Source organism: Aedes aegypti, chromosome 1 (genome assembly GCF_002204515.2).
Source record: "Aedes aegypti strain LVP_AGWG chromosome 1, AaegL5.0 Primary Assembly, whole genome shotgun sequence".
Lineage (NCBI taxonomy): Eukaryota > Metazoa > Arthropoda > Insecta > Diptera > Culicidae > Aedes > Aedes aegypti.
The window spans coordinates 191,976,191-191,981,966 of record NC_035107.1 but is presented as its reverse complement, the minus strand read 5'-3'; the positions used below and the strand labels follow the sequence as shown (position 1 = coordinate 191,981,966).

General features: G+C 38.8%; 1 protein-coding gene across 1 annotated transcript; it reads right to left on the bottom strand.

The window, feature by feature from the left end:
- Positions 1-3,946: 3,946 nt before the first annotated feature.
- LOC110679871 (formin-like protein 5) lies at positions 3,947-5,120 on the bottom strand. Its single transcript, XM_021855878.1, has 2 exons — positions 4,345-5,120; positions 3,947-4,282 (listed from the first exon to the last, which is right to left on the bottom strand). Exons 1-2 carry the CDS (start codon positions 4,876-4,878, stop codon positions 4,013-4,015), a joined length of 804 nt encoding a protein of 267 aa, XP_021711570.1. The 5' UTR covers positions 4,879-5,120; the 3' UTR covers positions 3,947-4,012.
- Between the last annotated feature and the right edge of the window lie 656 nt (positions 5,121-5,776).

Sequence of the window (5,776 nt, the reverse complement as noted above, 5' to 3'; positions counted from 1 at the left end):
CCGAAGAATTCATCATGTTCTGCTGCTGGATCGACTAGGGATCTGAAGTATTCTTCGATGTTTGAAACCAGTTTGCGGTAGCATTCCGGATCGTCCAGACTCGGTCGCAGATTTGCGGCCCTTACCATCGTTTGAATTTCCTCACCCATGACCAGATACAGTAGCTTTGCCTTCAACGCAGGATCTGTAGCGTTGCTGAATGAAGCAGCGATTTCGAAGCTTTCCATGTAGTGCCGCCAAGTTTCCCAAAGCTTCTATGCTGGAACGTTTTTTGGGAACGCCTGAACGTGATCCCAGCGAACGTTAGCACACTGGCGTGCCTCCTGCGTCACACTGGTCTCCTTTTGTGTATCGGTCAAAGATTTAGCGGCGGTTTTTGCCACCTCCGGAAAATGCTTCTCAATCACGACGTTGGAAAGGCGCACTACGGCACTCTTTCATCCATGGTGGTGCCAGGTTTCTCCGTTTGTTGAGTTTCGAGTTGTTCATCTTCGTGGTTATGCTGTTCTGGAACTTCTGATTCTTTGGAATGTTCTTCAGCGTGGTCATTTGAAGAATGTTCGTCGTCACACTGGTGGACATGAACGTACTGTCCTGCTTCCGACATTTTGACTGTTGAACCTATATATATATATATATATATATATATATATATATATATATATATATATATATATATATATATATATATCTATATATATATATATATATATATATATATATATATATATATATATATATATATATATATATATATATATATATATATATATATATATATATATATATATATATATATATATATATATATATATATATATATATATATATATATATATAAATGTGTGTGTGTTGTTGTCACATGAATATTAACCTGCTGTTTGCAATGTCAAATGGCTAAAAAAATATATGATTTTCTTTTATATTTTACAGAGGAACCAACTGTAGTCTTCAAATTACCAGTCATTCAATTTGTATTATCATTATGTAGGTTAGAAGATTGCTGTGTAGTAATAACCCCGATTAAATTGTCCACTTGAAAACAATTTTTCTTATATTGAAACATGCCGAAAAAAACAAATATCTTCAATTCGTAACAAACTTTGATCTACGGAGGAAAGGGAAGATGTGGGAGATGGGAAATCTAGTCCCATGAATTTAGTGACTCCAAGCATATACACGTTACGGTAACGCTATGCGAACACTAGCAAGTGATATTGGCAACACGGTCGCTGCTCACCGAGAATCGACGGCATCGCAGCAGTCGTTTGCTCGGCCTCTTTCTCAACCGGAACGTCGACCGAGTAAGTCGCATTGTGGCGATTCTTCCGCAGTGGAATAACGATTTTCACAGTTACGTTGGCATGACATATTTTTTTATAACTTTTTGCTGTCTTAACGAAATTTCTTGATCAGCAACTCAATCGAAATACAAGGCATCAAAGGTTCATTTCGTTTGCTTACTGAACCCCGCATACCTGTCTAAATAGTTTAATAACTGTTTTAATAGAGAACGATTATTTCAAGCAAATCTTCAAATAGGAAATATAGAAAAGTTGACGTCATTTGCTTTTCACTCTCCGCTTGGATCGCATCTCAGCAGGCAACAGATCGGCTTGCTGTGACTGGGTGTGCTTCTCGGGCACAGACATCGACAGCGAAGGAACCACAAATCCCCCCCCCCCTCCCCCGTTTGTCATGCTTCGCTTAAATCAAACTGACCATTGACCGTCCGAATCCGAAGCATTCACCGCTGCCGCCGCCAAGAAGAAGAAGAAGAGGAAACAGTCCACAGGAGAATGATTGTGGCCGCCATCGCAGCCCTAAACGAACGAAACGGGTCCTCCCTGCAGGTGATCGAGAAATACATCGGCGGAACTACAACTGCGATGTTGGCAAGATTGCAAGATTAGCAAGAGTGAAGTGAATTCCGGGAAACTGTGGCTGTGGCAGGCTTCCGAGAACGAGGAGGAGACAAAGAAGACAGTTCCTAAGCAAAACCCCACCAAGTTTCAAAGTCCGCCGCGATGAAGAAGATCACGAAAAAGCCGCCACTGCAAACCTCACCGGTCGAGGAGGATTACAACCAGTGCGCCGTCAAAATGTGTCCATGTTACTTGAATTCAACAATTCAATCGGCCCAATGTGTAGTAAAGAGTTAATTGTATAATATTTCCTAATCCCGAGCAACACACTTGTTATAATTGAGTATTATCAACTCATATATGACTAGTTTTGGTCATTTATGAGTTGACAGTACATAATTTTAACATGTGTGTTGCTGGGGATGTACTTGCTATAATCTCTTAATAATCCTCCTAGCATCATACAATATCTGATTTGTTATGAATAATTGTCAATTGCCAATAGGGTCTTTCCTTAGCCGAGTGGTTATATTCCGCGGCTACAAAGAAAAGCCATGCTGAAAGTGTCTGAGTTCGATTCCCGATCGGTCCAGGATCTTTTCGTACATGGCGTAGTAAACGTCATGCGGTCGTGTCTTGTACACAACCCCCACAAAGTTTGATTTTGTGCAAATCTAACTCAATTTTGTGTAACTTTGTCTAAACGTGTACACAGTGGGATATTAGATAAGGTGTTTAAAACATCGCAAACAAATCGTTAGTGACTCAAATTACAGTTACCGTCAAACGGGGTAACTTGCAAGAATTCAACTTCAAAGCTATATGTATAAACAACTCGAGGATTCAGATAAGACAAAAATCATCTGGTACCATAATCGCCACGTAAAGAATACCACGCGGTATTAATTTTATCAGAATTTGGTTTTCCTGATCGCACGAAGACGAAAAATATACATTTCTAATGCTACCCTTGATGTGGGGTAACATGCAACACACAGTGCTACATAAAGTAAACTATTAAAAACTTAACCTACATCGTGTTATTATGACCATTTAATAATTTTCTGCAATTAAAACTTGACAATAATCAGAAACCAGCTGCTCTGCTCTTAGAAAACTATTTATTATCGATTGAATTATGAGTATTAAACCAATTCGGTTGAAAACTTCATTGGCATTGCATAGGGTGTCCACACGCGGAAATCTTAGCATATCATAAGTCTTGATAGCTATTGGAAAGCCAATAAAACGTTTCAATGCAACTTTTCCACAAATAAAGTGGTATTTTAGGTTTTACTCCACATTTCTTATTTTTTTATGCATATCTAAATCAAAGCGACGTGTCACATATCAATATGTATGTCTACAAATTTTATCTGTTGGTGTTTTGACATAATTTTCATCATATTTCAGGCACAAAGTTCCCAATGGCAGATTTGCAAATTATTGTTTATACAGATTTTCAAAACTATTCATGATTTTCATGTAGAAAATAAAACTAAATCTAATAACAATGCGATTCATGTAAATTTTCTAATACTCAGTACCAAACGTGTATTGAATTGAATGAGGTATAATAATTTTAATGTTGCTGAACAAATATCTGTTCAATTTTGTCTTTTCATGTGTTTTCAATGACAAATGGCAAAAAATATCAAACAATTGAGATCAAAATTGATGTTGCAAGTTACCCCACAAGGATAGTCAAAAAAGTTTTTCAATTTTTCTAGTGTTTAAACATCAAATTTTTAAAACTTTTATATTGTCAATTTGTACAATACTAAGTATTGTAACTGATGAGAAATGCTTTGAATGACATATTTCTACCGTTTGTGTGGTACGAGGAACGTTTTTCAGCATTAATTTCATATAAACCAACGTTTAATATGTTTTTCACCTCCAGCAAACCAACCAAAAAAAAACAATATCCAAACCCCCGCCGAAATTTTCTGTTGTATACCTAAGGTCAATAAATGGCGTAATAAATCATAATAATTCAACTCAATGCTGAACGAAACGAGAATTTGGTTACATGTCGAAGTGCTGCAAGTTTCACCCCTGTCGCAAGTTACCCCATTTGACGGTACTTTATTTGTAATATTTATTTCTTTGTCTGGCTATACTTATAAGTTGAAAATCATCGTACATCAATAATAGTCATAATAAACAACTTCACTCTCCCCATCGCGGTGCCTATGCCCGGAGTTTCCAGTTTTACGTATTCTGTAAACGTGCTTGCCACCATTGCCAAACTCTTGGCTACGATTACCACTCGTTGTCAGCAGATGATATTTTCCGTCGATGGCAGCGTATCCCGGACTGTTGGCATCGTATTCCCTAACCATTTCGTCTTTTTCATTCACCAGCACTTCTTCGACGTCCTTTCGGCGAGTTGCTCCCGCAGTCATTACCATGACCTTGTGATAAAATTATTATATGTATGATTTCTTCTTTATACACTTAAACTGCAAATACTCACGGTTGGATTCATTGTGTCCATGTGTTCCTTCAGGCAGCTTTGCAACATGTTCAGAAAGTACAGGAACGCCAAAAGTGTCAGCGCGGACAAGGCGGCTCCCTTGCCTTTCTTCGGTTTCGGTTTGGAGATATGGATCGGAATTGGATGGGACACCGGTGGGTGCGGTGGGGGATGATACTCATAGCCACCGGAAGGAGGTCCAGGTGGTCCATAGGAACTACCTCCATGGCCGCTGCCACCGCCACCATATCCGGAAGCACTTGGTGGTGGTGGTCCATATTTGGTGCTGTGGCCTTGGGAACTATCAGCTGCGGAGTACACAGGATACGGAGGACCCGGAGCCGATACTGGTCCTCCAGGATGCGATGGTCCGTAGTATGGATTGTAACTTGGTGAATACATGGTGTAAACAAAGGGATGCGGACGATAGGAAGAGAAGTGTCGATCGATGGAAGCAGATGGATTTTCAGAACTTTCGAATTTGACCACATCCGACGGAGTTGACGAGAAACTGTGGACTGAATTGACGACCATCGTGTGCTGGGATCGGGAAGATATATTTTCCGGAGCAATTCTTCCGATACCGTTAGCTAGCTGCACTAGACTAATCGGGAACTGGGTTGTCGGAATAACTGCATGCAGAAGAAACTAGTGCCCTCATGGCTGTGGTAATTAATTGCGGAACGGCGGCGTGAAGCTACTGAGTGAAGAGATGCACCAGTCAGAGCATTGCTACCATGATGACATTGAAAATCTTGTAGCGTGACAAATGGATCTTTGAGTTCGTGCCCACAGCTTTTACATGCATTTCACTTGCATTTTCACAAAACAACATGATTATTCTTCAAATGTTAAGTAATTGGGAGACTTTTGCTGCATATTTTCCTCATTGGAATGTGATAAAACCTTAAATGATATTATTGAAAAGATTAAGGCTAAGTTAAAACGAAGTCACAGATCAAATTTCCAAGAGCGCAAATCCAGAAATCTGGAATGTACTTTTGGCTAAAAATTTGATTCGTGTAGATTTGTGCAGTTGAAAATTCAAGCATGACTTTGATTTATTTCCACCTTAAGGTGAAGAAAAATCGAAGCCAAGCCTCAAATTTTCAACTGCACAAATCTGGAGAACTAAACATCCGTTTAAGCTGAACACTTAATCGATCGATCACCAGCTAGTGATCAATCGATAAGGTTTTCAACTTAAACGGATGTTTGGTTCTCCAGATTTGTGCTCTTGGAAATTTGAGGTTTGACTTCGATTAATCTTCACCTTATATTAATAAAAGATCCAAAATATAGGTATATGTTCGTAAATGATGTTATTATTGATATAGGTTTTTTTTTTTATTTAACGTATTTCAACTTTACCAGTTGGATAGGGGCATTTGCGCATGAAGCAAATATATACATTGAGACCATAAAATGGCAA